General features: G+C 45.2%; 1 protein-coding gene across 1 annotated transcript in view; it reads left to right on the top strand.

The window, feature by feature from the left end:
* The window catches only part of KIF5A (kinesin family member 5A), a 34,190-nt gene that overhangs the window by 1,463 nt on the left and 11,745 nt on the right, over window positions 1-20,982 (top strand). Inside the window, exons 2-15 of the mRNA XM_037030142.1 lie at window positions 14,661-14,748; window positions 14,843-14,916; window positions 15,338-15,442; window positions 15,743-15,791; window positions 16,184-16,239; window positions 16,470-16,557; window positions 16,814-16,938; window positions 17,435-17,539; window positions 17,716-17,864; window positions 17,975-18,123; window positions 18,444-18,619; window positions 19,632-19,700; window positions 20,270-20,476; window positions 20,791-20,937. Of these exons, the coding sequence (XP_036886037.1) occupies window positions 14,661-14,748; window positions 14,843-14,916; window positions 15,338-15,442; window positions 15,743-15,791; window positions 16,184-16,239; window positions 16,470-16,557; window positions 16,814-16,938; window positions 17,435-17,539; window positions 17,716-17,864; window positions 17,975-18,123; window positions 18,444-18,619; window positions 19,632-19,700; window positions 20,270-20,476; window positions 20,791-20,937 (1,587 nt within the window). The remainder of the gene's footprint in view (window positions 1-14,660; window positions 14,749-14,842; window positions 14,917-15,337; window positions 15,443-15,742; window positions 15,792-16,183; window positions 16,240-16,469; window positions 16,558-16,813; window positions 16,939-17,434; window positions 17,540-17,715; window positions 17,865-17,974; window positions 18,124-18,443; window positions 18,620-19,631; window positions 19,701-20,269; window positions 20,477-20,790; window positions 20,938-20,982) is intronic.

The following is a 20,982-nucleotide window of genomic DNA, read 5'->3' as shown; positions in this document are numbered from 1 at the left end:
CTGGGCCAGGAAACTAGCCAGTTGGAGAAGGGAGGAGCATGTATGAGGACAGGCTTCAAGGTCAGGAGCACTTCTTCAGTATCTTTGATACACCGTGTGTGGCATAAGGCATGCTTGTTTAAGGAATGAAGGAAAGGAGGGGAGACAGCCCAGGCCTTCTGAATCAGCAGGAATGGGCCTTTGAGTAAACATACCTTAGGAAGAGATCTGCTTATCCATCCTGTGCCCAGGAGCCTCAGTCTGTCACCACACTGAGCTCTCTTGTCCACACTGTGAACTCAAATGGGTTTTGGTACTCCGTGGGTGTGCTTATGAATGTCTGTTTGCCACATTGAGAGGGCTCTATCTTTCTGCCTTGAGCACCTTGTGGTCTGGTCAGTGGATCATCCCTTGGGGTCTCCTATCTGAATACTCTGGACAGCAGGCATTAGCTGTGAGAGTCGGACCTTGAGGTCCCTCTGAGATATAAAGGCTGAGAAACAGGAGGGAGGTGGTTATGGGGGAGCGAATCCACAAAAGGTTTCTAACTTTAAGCCTAGTTTGCTTTGCTATAGGTTTTTCAGGTAAGTCTAAACCCACTCCTCTAGGCTCTCTGGGCTGTTCAACCTGGGTGGTGAGCACAAGGCATGGGGCGATGTTGGGAGGAACTGTGGTATGGACCTGTCCAATTCGTGCAGCCAAACAGGAAAGACACAGTGCAAGGTGAGAAAGGAAGAGAGATGAGGAGAGGCCCAGGGTTCCCTGCCAATTCAGATTCTATCTGAGCTTCGTAGCTGGCCCTTACTTGTCTGTTTTGCTGATGTTTATGGGGCTGTACCTTTGTCTTGCTCTGTGTCGCCCCATGCCCTAGCCCTTCCTGTCAATCTCTCACTCCAAGGGACATGATTGTGGGGGGCCATTTTGTCTCAGGCAGCATCCTTGAGCCTGTCTTCTCAGTCTTACTATTCATTTGTCATTCAGGAGGATGAGGGCTATAAGATGAGTGATTTTTGAGGACACCCTTGAGGGCCCCAGCGAGGGAAGGCAGTATCCTACCCCCTTTCTCCTTTCCCCCTCTAGCTCCCTTTGGGGCTCAGTATGTGGGAAACTCTGAGGCATTACTGAAGGAAGCTGCTTCCAGATGGGAGGGAAGAGTGAAAGTGGGAGAGAGTGATCTCTCTATACCCAGCCCCTGCTCCTCTCTCCATCCGCTCTCTTCTGTGCCTCTGCAGCACTGTGACTAGCTCTGGGCTTCAGGCTCCCTAACTTGCATGGGCTTTTTCTGCTTGGCAAAGGGTAGGAGAATAAACTGGAGGGATAGCTCTGGGAGCCTTATCCTCCCCCCACTCCCCTGACTTGTCCCAAGAATCTGGGGAGTGGGGCTTAGCCAAAGTAATGGCTTGAGTCTTAGTAGAAGGGTCCTAGACAGGTCACTGCCTGTGTGTTCTGTGTATTGTTTGGCTCTCTGTGTCACTCAGAATCCCATGTAACTTTTTCACCAGACCCATTTAATCATCTCTCTTAAGTGTAGGAAGGGTGACAATAAAGACACACACACACAGTTTCTTCCTCTTTCTCTTCTCTGTCTTTCCCTCCCCCCTCTGTCTGTTCCTCCCTCTGTCCCTCATTCCCTCCTTCATCCACGTATCCACTAAATTTTACCTCCTTCGGGTTTCCCAGTGGTTAATTGGGTTCTTAAGGAGGCAAAACCCCAGAATCATTTGGTACCTCAAGCTAGGTTCGGACCTGCAGGATTATTGGAGCAGAGTCAGTATTGCTTGGGGTGGCCAGGGATTCCTGTGATATCTGAAGATAGGGACCAAGCACTTCTCCCCTTAGCTTTGGGGGAGTCTCATAAACGAAAATGGAGAGGGGAGGTAATGTTCACTGTGGCCGGTGTCTCTTCAGCATTACCATGGCAACAATCCCCAGGGGTGTCACCATGGAAATCAGGTTTGGTGATGGCAAGTTCAGCTTATACAAAGCACTTTACTGAGGGTTGAAAGGTTGCTCGTCTTTGGATCCTAATTGTAGGGTGTTCCATTAGCTGTAGTTGGTATACAAAATGGAAAACTACAGAAAGGTGCTGGGAGACACCAAAGGATGAGGAGACAAGCAGGAGGCTGGGAGTAGGGTTAAAGGACAACAGCGAGTCCTGGGCTTCAAGTCTGCAGAGAGGCTCTCTGAGGCAGGCTGTGAGGAGCTATTGGGCTGCTGTCGGTGGGAGAGAGGATGGGTCTCAGGGACACGCCTCCTCGGAGGAGGGTCTCCTCGAATGTTTCTTTCTTTATTTATTATTTATTTATTTATTTATTTATTGTTAGAGGGGAAGGAGAGAGGGAGAGAAACATCAATGTATGGTTGCCTTTTGTGCATCCCCTGCTGGTAGTTAGCCTGCAAGGAACCAGCCTGCAACCCAGGCATGTGCCCTGACTGGGAATCGAACTGCGATCATCTGGTTCGCAGGCCTGCACTCAATCCACTGAGCTACGCCAGCCAGGGCTCCTCGAATGTTTCTGATCTCTCAAGTCTTCCTCTCTGACATTGTGCCAGCTCACGGGACTTTGGATTGCTGGAGGTAGAGGTGGTGACGGAGGTGCCCCAGGGAGAACTGGAGGTGGGCGAGAGAACTGCAAACTTCTAAAAATGAGGCTGTCGTTAGAGAAAGGGAGGGATAGAGAGCTTTCTTTCTGCCTGGAAACATTAGGAGAGATATCCAAGTGGTCAGGGAGGGCTATGTGGGGGAGGGTAAGGGAACGCGGCGGTGAGGATCTAACACAGTGTTGGCTGCAGGTCACTTTGGCGGTGTGAGTCCGGAATCAGCTGGCTTGGGTTCGAAACTGTGCTCTGCCATGTCTCAGCTGTGTGACTGTGGAGAAGCTGCCTTGCCTCTCTGAAGTTCAATTTCTGCACCTATAAAGTGAAATAATAAATGTTCCTACCTTTTAGGATGCTTTAAATGAGATATTAAAGCATCCTAAAAGCTAGGATATTAAAGTGAGCATTAAATGAGATAACATATATAAATAGCTTAGCATAGAGACAGGTACATAGTAAACTCACAATGAGTAAGATGTTATTAGTATTTTATATATATACCATCTTCCCACAAATTAGCCTTTGACACAGTTAGGAAGTGGTTACCATTTTCCCCTTTTACTGGTTGTTTCATCCAAACATCCAGGTCTGTAGTATCTCCTTGCTCCCTTCCTCCACCAATATCTGTTAAATGAATATTCACAAAGACCATCCTATGAGCCAGAGACTGCATTTAATGGAATTTAGAATGAAACTCTGTGCTCAAGAATCTCTCGAACTACATGGTGGTCCAGGCTTCAGAGTGGTCGGGGCAGAGGTTTGAGGGGGAGCATTAGAAATGGCTTTTGCAGAGACCGTACAGGCAAGAAGGGGCTGAAAAGAAGTATTCCAAGTCATGAAATCCAAAGACCTACATCCAAGAATGCTTTATCCAGCAAAGCTCTGATTTAGAATGGAAGGACAGATAAAGTGCTTATCAGATAAGGTCAAGTTCAAGGAGTTCATCATTACCAAGCCCTTATTATATGAAATGCTAAAGGGACTTATATAAGAAAAAGAAGATAAAAAGCATGACCATTAAAAACACAGCAAACTCACAGTTATTAACAACCACACCTAAAACAAAAGCAAACCAAGAGGACAGCTAGATCAGGAGTGGAACCATAGAAATGAAGAACACATGGAGGGTTAGCAACAGGGGAGTAGGAGGAGGAGAAGGGGGGAGAAGGTACAGAGAATAAGTAGCATAGACAGTAGGTAGAAAATAGATAGGGGGAGGGCAAGAATAGTAGGGGAAATATAGAATCTAAAGAACTTGAGACACGTGGTCATAAACTAAGGGTGGGGAGAATGGTAGGGGAGTGGGTATGCTGGGTGGAGGGGAGTGAAGGGGGGAATAGAACAACTGTAATGGTATAATCAATAAAATATATATATTAAAAAAATTTTAAAAAAGAAATGGCTTTTGCAACATCCAGTAAAGATGCTGGTATAGGCAGACGTGGCTGACCTCTTCACATAACAACATTAAATTACAACTAAGTATAGAACAACTATCATTCAAAACTGTCAGAATTTGAGTTGAATGGAAGTCTGACAGCCACAGAATTAAAGAAACCAACCACATCCATCCAGACTGGTAGGAGAGGCACAGATGCAGAGTGGGCTGGCCCCACGCCCACATGCGGTAGTTTAAAATTCAGAAGGGATCTCTCAGGGCAGGAAGTCCCAGCCCCACTCCAGGCCCCCCAGCCAGGGTTCCAGTGCCAGGCAGTCCCAACAACTTCTGGCTGAAAAACCAGCAGGGACTGAGCCGGTGGAAGAAACTGCTGGATCCAAAAGCAGTTCCTCTTAAAGAACCCACACATGGACTCACCTACTCAGACTAACTCCCTCTGAGCCCCAGCACCAGTGGCATACAGTGAGGAACTGAAGTGTCTGGCATGAAGACAAGCAGAGGCCATTGTACCTTTTCTAAACCCTTTCCCCACAGAGCCAGCAAGCAGGTGCCATATCTGAGACGCCACAAACCTGGCTAACAGTGTTTGATCTGCCTTGGAGATCCCCAGAGACTCTGCCCCACACAACTTACAGGCCCACCCAAGCTACTTTTCCATATGAATGGCTGGTCTTGGCTCATGCTTCACAACTTCCCAAATTGTGTGAGCAAACAAGCAACAGCTGGCCTCAGTGAGCCGAAGACTTGGCACTAGCAGCATCCAGCCTAGATTCACAGCTTGGCTTTGTCTGTGAATCTCCAAGCCCAGCACAAGTAACAGCCATTTCAGGTATGTCAGACAGGGTGGCCCCAGGAAAATATAGATGGGGGCTTACCTTAACCTGCAGCACCCAGGAAACCCAGGGCCAGTGTACCCAGTGGACAGCTACAGACCATGTCAGAGCACCACCACCCTGCCCCTGCACGGCTGATCTTCCATGGAGGGCCGAGGTTGATGGTCAGTGGTCACAGCCAGTCCTTGCAGCTGACTGGCTTGGGTAAATCCCCTTCATTGATCCGCCAACAACAACGAAGGCTCAACTATAAGAGGTGGGTGTACTGAGCCCACACAGAGGGCACACCTCAAGTACCCAGCTTGGGTGATAGGGGAGGATGTGCCACTGGACCCCACAGGACACCTACTACATTAAGCTACACTACCAAGGCACGAAGTCAAGCAGCTTTACCTAATGCATAGAAAAAACAGAGGGAGACTGCCAAAATGAAGAGACAAAGAAACGTCGCCCAAATGAAAGAACAGATCAAAACTCCAGAAAAACAGCTAAACACAATGGAGGTAGAACAATCCATTAGATGCACAGTTCAAAACACTGGTTATAAGGATGCTCAAGGATATCAACAGCATAAGAAAGATTCAGTCAGAAATGAAGGATACCCTAATTGAAATGAAGAACAATTTACAGGGAAACAACAGTATAGTGGACGAGGCTGAGACTCAAATCGATGACTTGGAACATAAGGAAGCAAAAAGCAACCAATCAAAACAACAAGAAGAAAAAAGTGTAGGGGACCGGGTTGTTTTGGTCTGGCAAATGTGACTCAGCTCTGTGTGGAAAACCTACAGAAGCGAAGTGGTGAGCAGGAGCCAGATCTTCAAACCGAGTTTTCCTGTGGGAATTAGGCCTAGAAAATACTTACAGATTGTTATGGCTTGCTCTTGCTAAAATTCCCTCACCCTGGTCTAAAACAGCAAATGTGTATTGTCTATCTTCAAGGTAATGTCCAAAGCCTGTGTAAGCTCTCCCAAGGACAGAGCTAATCAGCTCAACGCCATTCCCCTCTGCATGTTATTTTCATTTCCTTGATTTACCTAAAATGTAGACAATAATATTCTATGTAATAGGTAATAAATCTTTCTCTGATGTAAGACCCCAGGAAAACAATAAAAGCCTGTCTAGACAAGGGTTGGGGCACTCCCCTCTTGAGGGAGTGGCCGAGGCATCCATAGGCACTCTCCCCTTGAGAGAGTAGTTGTGCCTGTTCCCTTTTTCTCCACAGGATTGTTGTCACCTGTGTATTCATTCTTGTCGTCAGCCACAACAGGTGGACTCTGCTGGACAGGGTCCGCCACAAAAAAGAATTTAAAAAAATGAGGGTAGCATAAACAGTCTCTGGGACAATTTCAAGAGGTTCAACATTCTCATCATAGAGGTGCCAGCAGGAGAAGAGAAAGAGCAAGAAATTGGAAATCCAGTTGAAAAAATAGTGAAAGAAGACTTCCTTAATTTGGTGAAGGAAGTAGACATGCAAGTCCAGGAAGCACAGAAAGTCTCAAGATGAATGCAAAGAGGCCCACTCCAAGACACATCATAATTAAAATGCCAAAGGTTGAAGATAAAAAGAGATCTTAAAAACTGCAAGAGAAAGGAAGTTAGTTACCTACAGGGGAGTTCCCATAATACTCTTAGTTGATTTCTCAAAATAAACTTTGCAGGCTAGAAAGGATTGGCAAGAAGTATTCGCAGTCATGAAAAGTAGGGACCTACAGTTAAGATTGTTCTACCCAGCAAAGCTATTGTTTAGAATTGAAAGGCAGATAAAGAGCTTCCCATATAAGAAAAAGCTAAAGGAGCTTATCATCACCAGATCATTATTATTTGAAATGTTAAAGGGACTTATTGAAGAAAAAGGAAAATCAAAACTACAATAAAATGACAAAAAATACATATTTATCAACAATTGAATCTAAAAAACAAATTAAGCAAACAAGAAGAACAGAGACAGAATCATGAATATGGAGACCATTTTGAAGGTTTCCAGATGGGAGGGGGCTAGGGGAGAATTGATGGAGAGGTGAGGGGATTAAGAAGCACAAATAGGTAGTTACAGAATAGCTGTGGGGATGTAAAGTACAGTATAGGAAATGGAGTAGCCAGAGAACTTACACTCATGACCCATGGACATGAACAATGGTGTGGGGATTGCCTGAGGGAGTGGGGGGTGCTGGGGTGGAGGGGGGCAAAGGGGGAATAATTGGGACAACTGCAACAGTATAATCAATAAAATATAATTTAAAAAAATTTTTAGCCCTGGCTGGTGTAGCTCAGTGGATTGAGCACAGGCCTTTGAACCAGAGGATCGCAGTTCAATTCCCAGTCAGGGCACATGCCTGGGTTGCAGGCAGGTTCCCTGCAGGCCAACTCCCAGCAGGGGATGCATGAAAGGCAACCATACATTGATGTTTCTCTTCCTCTCTCCTTCCCCTCTAAAGATAAATAAATAAATAAAACCTTAAAAAATTTTTTTTAGAGAAATGGTTTTTGCTAATCATATCTCTCCTCCCTCAAATTCTGACAGGAACCCCCCCCCCCAACATACTACAGTCTGACCCAAATAATTAGGTGTCAATTACTTAGTAAGAGATGTAAATAATGGTGATGGGAGGAGTCTAAAGGCAGAAAAAGTAGAAAACCAGTGGTCTAGTTATTCTCATAAAAAGTTCTGATGAAATGAATTTATGCTGTGTATAATCGATAAAAATTAAAAGAAACATACACTTTAACAGAAACAAAAATCTAAAGATAAAGAAGTGAAGAGCTAGACTTGGAACTTGGGGGCCCAGCTAAGAGTGGGGAAGTGGGAACAAGCCTTCCCAGAAGCCTGAAATTATAACCCGTGGCTTTCCCTGCTTGTGCGATTATGAAGTGCACCCATTTCTGCTTCTTGGGCATCTTTTATCTTCACAGTCCTGAGAATGCCACCTTTCCTCCCTCTCTGGTCTCTTCCTCCTCTCCTATGCTGAGGAGAAGGGGTTCCTCAGGCAATAAATGCCTTCAGCACTTGGAGAGCGCCTTCCATTTTAATGTGGAATCCTTTCACTGGGAGTGTTAGAGACAAAGAATATGAGAATAAGTGTGTACGTATGTGGGTGAGTTGGCGCCTTTATTCCCAGAAGGGAAGAAGGGGATGGGGATGCGGCGGGGTGGGGGGGGATTGGGTGGGGCACCAAGGTCGCCTTGAGAGTTATAGTCAGTCCCCTTTGGCGGCGTGCCTGGTTTGAAAGCACGTGTACACCTCGCTGGTGAGGAGGTGAGAGTCTTGGGGCTGACACCCAGTGGTGATTTATATCCACTTCTTGGCCAGAGGATGGAAGAAACATTGAGTTATATTACAGTTCAGGAATCAAGGTTCAGTTAAAAAGAAGAAAAGAAAGATATTACCACTGAGGAGGAGCATCAATGCCACTTTAAATCTGTTTATTGTAACACAATGATTTTATTCTATGTAATAAGGATTTTATTCTTTCTAATGAAGTGTAATGACTGTAGTGGTATAAAGGATGGAACATCCACAAAAGTCCTATGAATAACCCATAAATTCACTCAAACCTTAACCAAAAGGTAGATTTTTCTTTAATAAGCTTAAACATAATCTGATTACCACACTAGTATATTTTAATTGTTGACAAAGTTAAAAACAAAGAAAAACACAAGGAAGAAACTAAACGTCAGTCAAAAGCCCCTTCCCTAAACACTGTTAACAATTGAGTGTATTTGTTTGAGTGGGTTTTTGGCCTAAATATTGTTTTATAATCTGTTTTTAGTAACAAAATATGACTATCTGACTACCAAATGTTTTACATAATTTTATTTTTTAGATATTTAATTTTTGAATGTCTCACATGCCCATGTGACAAATTCAAATGATATAAAACAGTATACGATGAGAAGGAAGCCTCCTTCCTACCTCTCTCTCCTAGCCACTGTTTTTTGTGGACCTGTACTATATGTTTATGGGCAAATACATATACAAATGCATATGATTTTTTAAACACAAAGGGTTGCATACTATACATGTTGTTCTGTACCTTGCTTTCCCCCCCCAACCATGAGTCTCCTAGATCCTGTTATACCAGCATGTAAAGAACTATCATATTTTCAGACAACCTTTTCGCAACTGTGTAATTTGTTATAGGGCTATGCCATTGATGAACCTGGTTATCCTAATGGGTTGTCCTAATCATTTACTATTACAAACAGTTAAATGAACTTGTATGTATAATTTTTGCATATGTACAGCATTTCCTTTTTGAAATTTATTTTTTATTTATTGATTTTTAGAGATAGAAACATCAATTTGTTGTTCCACTTATGCATTAATTGGTTGATTCTTTTTTAAGATTTTATTCATTTACTTTTAAAGAGGGGAAGGGAACCCTGGCTGGTGTAGCTCAGTGGATTGAGCATGGGCCTGCGAACCAGACGATCGCGGTTCGATTCCCAGTCAGGGCACATGCCTGGGTTGCAGGCCAGTTCCCCGCAAGGGCTAATTCCCAGCAGGGGATGCACAAGAAGCAACCATACATTGATGTTTCTCTTCCTCTCTCCTTCCCTTCCCCTCTAAAGATAAATAAATAAAATATTAAAAAAAATAAAGAGGGGAAGGGGATGAGAGAGAGAGAAACATCAGTGTTCAAGAGATACATGGATTGGGGGGTGGGATGGGATGGGAGTAATAGACAGAAAACTGTACTTGAAAAATAATTAAATAAATTTTTTAAAAAAGAGAGAGACACATGGATTGGTTGTCTCTTGCACCTGGGACCTGGACTGCAGCCCAGGCATGTGCCTTGACTGGAAATTGAACTGGTTCACAGGCCAGTGCTCAGTCCACTGAGCCACATCAGCCAGGGCTCATTGATTGATTCTGTATGTGTCCTGACCAGGGATCGAACCCACAACCTTGATGTATTGGGACAATGCTCTAACCAACTGAGCTGCCCAGCCAGGGTCTGTACAGTATTTCTGTAGGATAAATTTTTGGAAGTGTAGGTTATAACCTGTATGCACTTAAAAATTTAAGAGCGATCCCTGGCCTGGTGGCTCAGTTGGTTGGAGCACCATCCCATACACCAGAAAGGTGCAGGTCCCATCCCTGTCAGGACACATACTTAGGTTGCAGATTCAATCCCCAGTTGAGGCATGTACAGGAGGCAAACAATCGATATCTTTCTTTCCCTCTCTCTCCCTTCCTCTAAATTGATAAACATATTCTCTAGCGAGGATTAAAATAAATTTTTAACAGTTAGTTCCAAATTGCCTTTTATAGAGTTGGCCCAATTTACATATGCCCTCACCAATGCAGTGCACTATCAAACTATTTTGTTTTGACCACTTTGATAAGTTCAAATTGTATTTCATAGTCTTACTGTGCATTTCTCTTACTAACAATGAGTTTGTGCATTCATTCATTTTTTTAAGATTTTATTTATTTATCTTTTAGAGGGGAAGGGAAGGATAGAGGGAGAGAAATATCAATGTATGGTTGCCTCTGGTGTGTCCTCTGCCGGGAACTGGCCTGCAACCCAGGCATGTGCCTTGACTGGGAATCGAACAGCGATCGTGTGGTTCGCAGGCCTGCAGTCAATCCACTCAGCTACACCAGCCAGGTCATTCATATTTTAAGAGCCATTATAACATTATTTTATGATTTTATGTTTCGTGATAGCACTTCCTGAGGTTTCTATACAGTGAGGACACTTAATGCAAACAGCTGCATGAGTTTTATAACATATTTTGACATTCATGTCACCACTACCCAGACTGAGATCTCGAGCATTTCTGTCACCCCTGAGAAGTTCCTTGTGCCTCCTTCCTGTCAGTGTCACTCCCAGGCAGCTGCTATGTCGACTTCCATCACTATAGATACGTCTTGTCCATTCCTGAATTTCATGTAGAGGGAATAATACAGTATGTGCTCTTTGTGTTTGAGTTCTTTCACTCAATGCGTTTTTGAGATTTATTGATATTCTAGTATGACATCATTTTATGTAGTGGAAAGGAATAAAATATATGCACATACCATAATTCCATCACTTTTTAATGTAAACCAGTCCCCTAAATGTTACTCTTTGAGTTGTTTTAAATTTCTGGTGGTTGCAATCAGGGTGATAGTAAACATTCTTGTAGCTAAGTATTTGCTACAAATAAATTTGGGTCAGTGGATACATACAATTCAAGTCTTTGATTATTATCTTTTTTTATAGGTTCTCAATCTTTTTTAAGATTTTATTTATTTATCTTTAGAGCTGAAGGGAAGGAGAGAAGGAGGGAAATAACAATGTATGGTTGCCTCTCGTGTGTCCCCTCCTGGGAACTGGCCTTCAACCCAGGCATGTGCCCTGACTGGGAATCGAACCGTGATCTTGATTATGTATTGTTGATTTGCACCTATAAAACTTGCTTGGGTGTACTGTCCTACCAGAAAAGAATGAGCGAGGATGCTCATTTCAAGGAATGAGCATCCCATTATTATTCTTATACGTCCTTGAACCCTCATCTGCACTGTGTATAACAGTAAAGTTTTTGTTTTGGTAGGTGAACACTGATTTTACCATTATATTTTCCTTTTTTTGGAAATTTTGGACATCTTTATGTTTAATGAACAATTTGTATTTTTCTTCTGTTGTTAGTAGCTAGTTCTTATTCATTTTTATGTTTAGTCTTGTGTTCTTCTTCCTAATTAATGAGAGGTTTTTATATAGTAAGAATATTAATGTCTTGTCCTGATGGGTGGCTCAGTTGGTTAAAGCGTAGTTCCATACACCAGAAGTCTGCGGGTTCGATCCCCAGTCGGGGGGCATATAGGGTGGCAACCAATCGATGTTTTCCATGTCAATGTGTGTGTCTCTCTCTCCTTCTCTCTCTAAAAGATCAATGAAAACAGATCCTCAGGTGAGGATTTAAAAAAAAGAAAATTAATGTTGTTGTTTTAAAATTTTTTAATTTTCTTATTTAAAAATTTTGTATTTTTCTTTTGGAAAGTTTAAAATCTAGGGGGCAGGGCTGGGAATATAAGACAGAAAACTGTACTTGAACAAGAATTAAATAAAAATAAAGAAAGTTTAAAATCTAAATCCAAAAGAATAGAAATCTAAAAATCTCATTCTCCAAGGATACTCTTTGTTAACACGTTTTTCTATGCAAGATATAGAAAATATACTTTTTTAACAGAAATGAAATCATTCTTTATACATTTTTACACTGATACTATTTTTAAAACCACCTTTTAGCTTAATATACCTCATCATGTAATTACATTTATCTATACATATTTTTATCCTCATTCAAGAACATTTTTTTTATTGCTTTTAGAGAGAGAAAAACATCGAGGTGAGAGAAACATCGATTAGTTGCCTCCTGTATTTGACTGGACCTGGGGTTGAACCCTCGGCCTAGGCATGTGCCCTGACCTGGAATCAAACTGGAAACCCTTAGGTTACTGGATGGTGCTCCAACCAACTGAGCCACACCAGCCAGGGCATAACATCATCTACATATTGTTAATTTAAAAGCAATATAATATGTTGTCATTGTAAAACATTTAAATATCACAGGAAAAAATGTAGTAAGTATAAATCCCTGTCATTCTGCTCTCCAGTGATTTTCACCACGAACAGTCCTTTGTATAGTCTCTCATATAATTTTTCTGAAGTCTTCTATCCATATGCATTATATTCATTGTTTTTAAAATATAATCACATTATATACATTGTTTTTATGTTTTTACTTGACAGTCGATCTCAGACATGTCAATATACGGGAACTAACCTGACTTATTTTAATGGGGGCAGAATACAGAGGTCAAAACCAAGGTCTTTTTTTTTTAAATTTTATTTATTTATTTATCTTTAGAGGGGAAGGAGAGAGGGAGAGAAACATAAATGTATGGTTGCCTTTTGTGTGTCCCCTGCTGGGAGTTGGCCTGCAGGGAACTGGCCTGCAACCCAGGCATGTGCCCTGACTGGGAATCGAACCGCGATCCTCTGGTTCGCAGGCCCACACTCAATCCACTGAGCTACACCAGCCAGGGCCAAAACCAAGGTCTTGATGGGTGTTTGAATTGTTTCTAGTTTTTCTTTAATACACACCTCTTCAGCGAACATCTTTCAGTGCTTTAGCAAGTGTTGTAAAATGAATACCTAGCACTGGAGTTGCTGGTACAAAGTACAAAAGCACCGACATTTAAATTTTTAATGGAATTGTCCTCTAAAAGGTGCTATCCATGTACAGTAGTCCCTTCACTGCAGAGAGCGCCTTCACAACCTCTTTCTCTTGGTGGATTCTGGTTTGGGGCCCCACAGCCTTTCGCCGGAGAGACTAGTTAACTATTTCAGGTAGATTTTCACCGTAAGCCCGAGTTTTCTAATCTTTTTAATCTTAGAAAATAATATTTATTTTCCTTTAGGCAAAGAAGTAAAAAGAAGGAAACCAGATAATGCACTATTGCTTCACCCTCTTTGACCTTACAATTTTTAAAAATATAATATTAAACATGGTTTTAAAAGGACAACAATCTAGAATAAAGAATGAAAAATGAGAGCCTTCTGTCTTTCAGTCTCTGTCCCCCGAATAACCACTGTTCATACTTTTGTGTCATTCCTTCTAGAAAAAAAATTCTATGTATAGATGCGCAACTCCAGCTCTAGCCCAGTTGTGTGACTTTCCTTAATTAATTAAAACATGTCCCCCAAACTCAGGTGCCCATAGACCTAGCGGCTTGCACTTCAGTTGGGTAAAGATGGACTCTGTTGTCAAACAATTTGATGACTAAGATATAGTCTCTTGATACTGAATGACAGGAAAACATGACTGAGAAATTTGTCACATGATGGAGAACAAGCATGGTCTCATTTAATCTCACCAGAGATCTTCCCTTTGGTGTGATTAGATATAAAATGTAGTCTTTGTTTGACTCCCTGAGTTGTAAGTATTTTGTATCCTTAACATTATTTTTTTAATATTTTATTTTATTTATTTTTAGAGAGAGGGGAAGGGAAGGAGAAAGAGTGGGAGAGAAACATGAATGTGTGGTTGCCTGTCATGTGTCTCCCACTGGGGACCTGGCCTCCAACCCAGGCATGTGCCCTGACTGGAAACTGAACCAGCGGCCCTTTGCTTCACAGGCTCACGCTCAATCCACTGAGCCACGCCAGCCAGGGCTGTATCCTTAACATTCTTATTAGCACACACGATTTATACCATGTTACCTGAATTAAGCAAAGTACTTGTAGGTCTGAGAGGCTTGCTTTACAATTCCTTAAAGGGAGACCCATATTTATGATTTTATGTAATCCTTTCTAAAAGGAGCTTGTTTCCATAATAGCTCAGCAGCTCTGTATATGTATATTTCATTACACAATAGGGAACATTTTCTCATATATACATATATATATATATATCCCTAACTTAGCATCTTTCACTTAAAATATCCCAAAAGTCCTTCCATATGAGGACACAATAGATCTATAGAGGAAGGTAGGTTTTAACTTGGGGTAGATTTTTGAGGTTAATGAATTGTTCTGTGCTCTTCATAGCCCGTGGCCAGCCCTGTTGTCCTATCCTACTGGTTTCCGAGGGCAGGGCGTCCAGGGTATTGGAACGCTAAACCATCCCACCCAGACTGAGATCCCCTCACACAGTCTCACTGTGTGACATTCCTCAATGGCACAACCCTTGCTGTCAACACTAAATTGTGTTTTCCTCTCTCTAGTGTCCCTCCCCCCAGTCATCATCCATGTACGTGGATGGCTGAAGAACAAATGTCTGCTCAGGCTGCTGGATGAGGTCTCAGTATTTCTTCTCCCTTGCACCCTGCCTGCTGATGTCTTCTATTTCCACTCCAGGGGAAGCCATATGTCTTTGACCGTGTGTTCCCCCCAAACACGACTCAGGAGCAAGTTTACCATGCATGTGCCATGCAGATTGTCAAAGGTAATGGCTGTAGTTCTCAAAGGTATTTTTTCAGGCTCCCTATTCCCTACCCCAGTTCTTTCCACCAGTGTTCTTTCTCCACCATCTCTTCCAGATGTCCTTGCTGGCTACAATGGCACCATATTTGCTTATGGACAGACATCCTCAGGGAAAACACATACCATGGAGGTGAGGGCTCTGACCTCCATGGAGGGTGAGACACTGGGAGTGTTAATGAGAGACCAGGAAATCCCAGTGAGGGAAGGGCTAGGCACCAAGGGCTGCCTGGTGCAGAGGTAGCTGGGTCCAAGGATGAACTGAGGGGCAACACTCTGATGCAAGTTTAATGCAGTCCCTTCAGCCTGCTGTAGTTTACCCTGCTTTTCACTACTCCAGTTTTCTTCTTTTGATCTGGAAAAGCAACAGCAATGAAAGTTCAAAGGGCCACTCCGTTCTGCCCTCCTTCCACGGAAAGTTAGACAAGGCAGTGACCATCTCCCAGCATAGGATGTCTCCCATCAACTATCGCCTTTGTGCTCATCTGTGTTCCTCTGAGTTGTCTCAATCTGCCTGAGCTCCAGCCTGATTCTGGAATGCCCTTACTCCCCAGGGAAAGCTGCACGACCCCCAGCTGATGGGAATCATTCCTCGAATTGCCCGAGACATCTTCAACCACATCTACTCCATGGATGAGAACCTTGAGTTCCACATCAAGGTGATCGGGGCATGGCCCTGGGCGCCCTCAGATGGGGACTGGGTGGGGAAGATCTAATAGGAACTCACTGAGATCCTGGGCACCTCAGCTTACTCTCCCCTCTGGTCCCTCAGTCCTTCTCCCCTAAGATACTCTCCTTTCCTCCCGCTGCCACTGTGGGAGCAGGTCACGTTAGCCTGAGATTCTGTAAGAGAGGCCTTCTTCACTTCATACTCGCCACTGTGGGAGCAGGTCACGTTAGCCTGAGATTCTGTAAGAGAGGCCTTCTTCACTTCATACTCCTCCTTTCTCCCTGACCAGGTTTCCTACTTTGAGATTTACCTGGACAAAATTCGTGACCTTCTGGATGGTGAGTGAGGGTGTAAGGAGGGCAAGGAAAAGAAAGGTCACATTGTTCTTGGGTTTAGGTACTGTTTGGCAGGAGAAGCGGAGGGCACATGAGGACACACACACCTATACCCGAGTCCCTTGCCTCCAGTCACCAAGATTTCCAAAAACCAAGAGGGTCAAGGGAGGAATTTAGATGCACAGGCCTATCTATAAAGAGCCTGAGGTGGGTTGGAGCCCTGGAGCTGCGATCCTGGAGAAGGAGGAACTGCAGGGAGTTTAGGCTTCACAGGGGAGTCTTCTTCCCTTTCGTACATGGGAGAAACCAGCATCTGAGTGGGCTGCAGGGTGCAGGGGGTGGAGGGGTGGGGAAGTGGAAGTGGTGGCCCTCCTCACCTGTGCTGTCTGATTCAGTGACCAAGACAAATCTGTCTGTGCATGAGGACAAGAATCGGGTGCCGTTTGTCAAGGTGAGAGGGAGCAGGGGCACCCAGTGTATTTTGAGTGTGGGTATGGGAGGAGGAGAACTGGGACCCAGAAGTTGGAGGGTGGGTCTCCGGGAGGGGTGAGATGTGCCAAGGGGCTGGAGGGAGTCTGGGCCTTGGAAAGGACATTATCTGGAAAGGCCATTCTGTCAGGTGTGCAGAAAATCAAATTCGCAGGTCAAAGTTTATGGGCCGTCATCCATTCGCCCCTGCAGGGTTGTACTGAACGCTTTGTGTCCAGCCCGGAGGAGATTTTGGATGTGATTGATGAGGGGAAATCGAATCGTCATGTGGCCGTCACCAGTGAGTGGGGATATGAGACTTTTGAGTGTGGGGTCCACCTCTCCTCTGTGCCTTTGGGGATTGAGAGACTCAAAAGAGAGCAAGGGGAGACTGTCCTCCAGGGGAGAAGGGACCCTGTTTCTGTGACCCTGCTGCCTGGGAAATGTAGTTGCGGGGCCCTCTCTCTTGGTGGGTGGGGTCACGATCAGGGGAAGCCAGGCTGAGGGCTCCAGCCTGCAGGGTCGGCTCCAGGACGCCCTCTGCCTTCCTCCTGCAGACATGAATGAACACAGCTCTCGCAGCCACAGCATCTTCCTTATCAACATCAAGCAGGAGAACATGGAAACTGAGCAGAAGCTCAGTGGGAAGCTGTATCTGGTGGACCTGGCTGGGAGTGAGAAGGTTGTGGGTCTTGGGTGGGGAAGGGGGGTGGTGATGAGGAAAGGAAACCTTGAGGAGAGGTGGCCTTTTTAAAAAATCAAAATAACTTTTTTCATTGAGATATAATTCGTGTTTCATAAAGTTCACCATTTAAGAGTGTACAATTGAGTGGTTTGGGGGACATGTGCAGTGTTGTGCAATCACCACCCCTAATTCCAGAGCATTTTCATCACCCATTCACAGTCACTCCTGTCCTCCCCTCCCCCATCCTCTGGCAACCACTAATCTGCTTTCTGTCTCTATGGATTTTCCTTTTTTGGAAATTTCATGTACATGGGATCATATAATATGTATGCTGTGTAGGTGGGAGGGGGTGGATTTGGCAAAAGAATTTAGGGGAATAGAGAAAGGGCCTTTACCTCCCCTCTTTGGAAGCTCCTATGTGGGGGGCAGGGGGAAGAGCCCTCTCCCTGTGCAGTGTGGCTCCTGACACACTTGTCCCTTAATGCCCTGGTAGGTCAGCAAGACTGGAGCAGAGGGAGCTGTGCTGGACGAGGCAAAGAACATCAACAAGTCACTGTCGGCTCTGGGGAACGTGATCTCTGCCCTGGCCGAGGGCACCGTGAGTGTTCCTGGGGTCCTCTCTCCCTTGAGGTTCCCCTCGCCTCCCACCTCCTCCTAATGCTGCCATCTAACCGTGCCCCTCCTCGTGGACTGCCCGATTTGTAGTCCAGCCCTGTCCTTTCTGAGTCCCCTGTTACATTTATTTTTCTAATTCACGTCTCCCTCCTCCCCCAGAAAAGCTATGTCCCGTATCGTGACAGCAAAATGACTCGGATTCTCCAGGACTCTCTGGGAGGAAACTGCCGGACAACCATGTTCATTTGCTGCTCACCATCCAGCTACAATGATGCGGAGACCAAGTCCACCCTGATGTTTGGGCAGCGGTCAGTGGCAGGGTCCCCGGCTCCCTGCCCAGCCCCTGCCGCTCTCTCCCCTTGGCGTCAGGCAAGCCGTAATGGAGGCCTCATCACCTTGTTCCCCTCTCCCCGCCCAGGGCAAAGACCATTAAGAACACCGCTTCAGTGAACCTGGAATTGACAGCTGAGCAGTGGAAGAAGAAGTATGAGAAGGAGAAGGAGAAGACAAAGGCTCAGAGGGAAACCATTGCGAAGCTAGAGGCTGAGCTGAGCCGCTGGCGCAATGGTTAGAGAGGAGTCTTGCGGGCATGAGAGGTGGTGGGAGGAGGAAGGGGCTTAGCCAGCCAGGAGAGCCCTGTCTGGGGCGATGCTTAAGGGCATTTCAATCTCCAAGGAGGGCTATGTTTCTGGAGGCGAGCAATGGAGCAGTCATGAGGGAAAGGGAGAGGGTCTGACTACCGGACACCCCTCCCCCACCTTGAAAAGGTCCACTTAGCAAATGAAACGGAGGTCTGGAGGTCTTGGTGTTGAGCAGTGAGGGAGGAAGGACTGGTGGGTGCAGCTGTCCCTTCTCCCAACCCTCACCTTGTTCTGCCCCTTCCCCAGGAGAGAATGTGCCTGAGACGGAGCGCCTGGCTGGGGAGGATGCAGTGCTGGGAGCCGAGCTCTGCGAGGAGGCTCCTATGAATGACAACTCCTCCATCGTGGTGCGCATCGCGCCTGAGGAACGGCAGAAATACGAGGAGGAGATCCGCCGCCTCTACAAGCAGCTTGATGACAAGGTGGGGACAATCAGGCACAGCAATAAGCCCTGTGGAATGAGAAGAGAGGACTTAAAAAATTAGGTTATACTGCCCTCATCTGATTTTAAAAGGGGTAAATGTTCATTCCTGAAAATGTGGAAGATAAATAAAAATACATAGAAGGAAATTAAAATCATCCATCACCCCACCATTCAGAAATAATGTCATTAACATTTTGCTTTTCCCTGTACACATACCATGCAGATGAGATGTACTGTATATGTAACTTTGCATTCGATTTTTTCATCCAATATCATATAATGAGCAATTTCATACTTTGTTAACAATTCTTCATAAAAGCATTTTTAAGTGGCTGCCCAACAGTCTGTTTATCGGAATATATTTAACCATTCGCTCATTACAGGGCTTCTAGTTTTCTTGGCTGTGTTTGTTTTTGTTATTACAAATAACTGACTTTCTTGAAAGGACTAACTTTGCCTCTCGTGCATAAGATTTTGCTTTTCAGTGATTTGATCAGAGTGGAGTGCTAGAGCAGGGGTTCCAGGTTGAAGGGTGTGAATATTTTAAGGGTTTTTCTATGTATTGTCCAGGTTATACCAACTTCCAACAAGAAAGGAATTTAAAAATGAGGGCAGGAGTTGAGGAAAGAAGCAGAGCAAAAGACGTCTTTTTAGGATATGGGTTTTTTTTGTTTGTTTGTTTTTTAAATTTTTTAGATTATTTATTTATGTATCTTTAGAGGGGAAGGAGAGAGGGAGAGAAACATCAATGTATGGTTGCCTTTCGTGCATCCCCTGCTGGGAGTTGGCCTGCAGGGAACCAGCCTGCAACCCAGGCATGTGCCCTGACTGGGAATCGAACCGCAATCCTCTGGTTCGCAGGCTCGTGCTCAATCCACTGAGCTACGCCAGCCAGGGCTAGGATATGGGGTTTTTTAAAAACTCAACACCTAAATTATCTGGACTTTATTAGGATCCTACTTCTCCCTCAACCCCATGAGTTGCCTTTCTTTCTCTGTTGCCTCCCGCAGGACGATGAGATCAACCAGCAGAGCCAGCTCATAGAGAAACTCAAGCAGCAGATGCTGGACCAGGAAGAGGTAACGGGGAGGAGGGCCAGACGTGAGAGGAGGGGTGTTCATCCCTGGAAGGCATAGAAAGGGCCTTTTTACAATCGGATGGGAGAAGGGTCATTCTGCTAGGGTTTAGTCACCCTCAAAACTGTAGAGCTCTGGGCACTTAATTAGGGCTTTGCTTAAAGCACAGATTATGGCCTCTAGGTGCTTCTTCATCCTGTTGCCCTATTTCTTTTCTTTTCTTTTTTTTTAAAGATGTTATTTATGTTTTAGAGAGAGGGGAGGGAGGGAGGAAGAGAAGGAGAGAAACATTGATGTGTGGTGCAAGAGAAACATCCATTGGTTGCCTCTTGCACGCCCCCAGGTGACCTTTTAATTTGCAGGCCCTTGCTCAGCCCACTGAGCCACACCAGCCAGGGGTGTTGCCCTATTTGTGAGAAGCCTAAAGCCCACTTCCTCTTGACTCTTACTTTGGGCTTTGCCTCTCTCCTAGAGCTATGCCTGGGTGTAGGGGCTCGGCTTCCCGAGAACAGGGGCCACAGAAGTGGTCACTGGCAGCAGACCCCCTCACATGCCTCCTCTCTCCCTTAAAGCTGCTGGTGTCCACCCGAGGAGATAATGAGAAGGTCCAGCGGGAGCTGAGCCACCTGCAGTCGGAGAATGACGCCGCCAAGGATGAGGTGAAGGAAGTGCTGCAGGCCCTGGAGGAGCTGGCTGTGAACTACGACCAGAAGTCTCAGGAAGTGGAGGAAAAGAGCCAGCAGAACCAGCTTCTGGTGGATGAGCTGTCTCAGAAGGTGGTGAGTGTCCGACTGGGGCCCAGGAGCTCGCTGGCCACAGAACATCCTCCACGGCCAAAGGGGCCATTGCTTCCTTTCAGGGCCGCATTGTGCTCGCACCTTTGCACTGCTGTTCGGTGTGTCGTGAGACCCTCCCACAGCTGCTCACTGCACTTTGCCCTCCTGACCCTTCTCTCTTCCAGGCCCTTCTGCAGGGCCTGTATTGTCTTCCCAGCAGCCAATAGGGTCAAGCATGAAGGGAGAGGCTTCTGCCTGGGCTGGGGAGGGTGGCAGGAAGAGGGTGGTGGGATGATGACCTGAGGGGCTATCCCCAGGCCACCATGCTGTCCCTGGAGTCTGAGTTGCAGCGGCTACAGGAGGTCAGCGGACACCAGCGAAAACGAATTGCTGAGGTGCTGAATGGGCTGATGAAGGACCTGAGTGAGTTCAGCGTCATCGTGGGCAACGGGGAGATTAAGCTGGTGAGTGGGAAAGAGGCAGCAGTTTTCTTCAGGTCATTTTTGTCC

This window comes from Sturnira hondurensis, unplaced genomic scaffold, assembly GCF_014824575.4.
Source record: "Sturnira hondurensis isolate 20B ecotype Veracruz unplaced genomic scaffold, ASM1482457v3 Scaffold0020601, whole genome shotgun sequence".
In the NCBI taxonomy this organism is placed as follows: Eukaryota; Metazoa; Chordata; class Mammalia; order Chiroptera; family Phyllostomidae; genus Sturnira; species Sturnira hondurensis.
This window is presented reverse-complemented; position numbering and strand designations above follow the sequence as displayed.